The sequence below is a fragment of the Fulmarus glacialis genome, unplaced genomic scaffold (genome assembly GCF_000690835.1).
Source record: "Fulmarus glacialis isolate BGI_N327 unplaced genomic scaffold, ASM69083v1 scaffold24120, whole genome shotgun sequence".
Classification (NCBI taxonomy): domain Eukaryota; kingdom Metazoa; phylum Chordata; class Aves; order Procellariiformes; family Procellariidae; genus Fulmarus; species Fulmarus glacialis.
The window spans coordinates 5,729-5,953 of record NW_009189896.1 but is presented as its reverse complement, the minus strand read 5'-3'; the positions used below and the strand labels follow the sequence as shown (position 1 = coordinate 5,953).

At 60.4% G+C, this 225-nt stretch overlaps 1 protein-coding gene across 1 annotated transcript in view; it reads left to right on the top strand.

Moving 5' to 3' along the window:
* STRIP1 (striatin interacting protein 1) overlaps positions 1-225 on the top strand; it is a gene marked incomplete at its 5' end in the record, with an annotated part of 8,535 nt that overhangs the window by 4,718 nt on the left and 3,592 nt on the right. Inside the window, one exon of the mRNA XM_009583847.1 lies at positions 1-56. This exon is cut by the window's left edge and continues 38 nt beyond it. Within this exon, the coding sequence (XP_009582142.1) occupies positions 1-56 (56 nt within the window). The remainder of the gene's footprint in view (positions 57-225) is intronic.

Genomic DNA, 225 nt, shown 5'->3' with positions numbered 1-225 from the left:
ACACCGTGTTGGGCTGGCCCAGGCCCATCCACGAGAGCATCCGAACCCTGAAGCTGGTGAGTACGTTGATGAATTCCTCCAGTTCCTCCAGTGTGGGTGCCCCTTCCCCATCCCCCTGCACTGGGTCAGGGCCAGTGGTATTTTGCTGACCCCTCTCCCACTTGCTCAGCCCTGTGATGGGACCGGTCTTGAGTTTTCATCCCATCCCTGGTCTCCCAGGCTGGC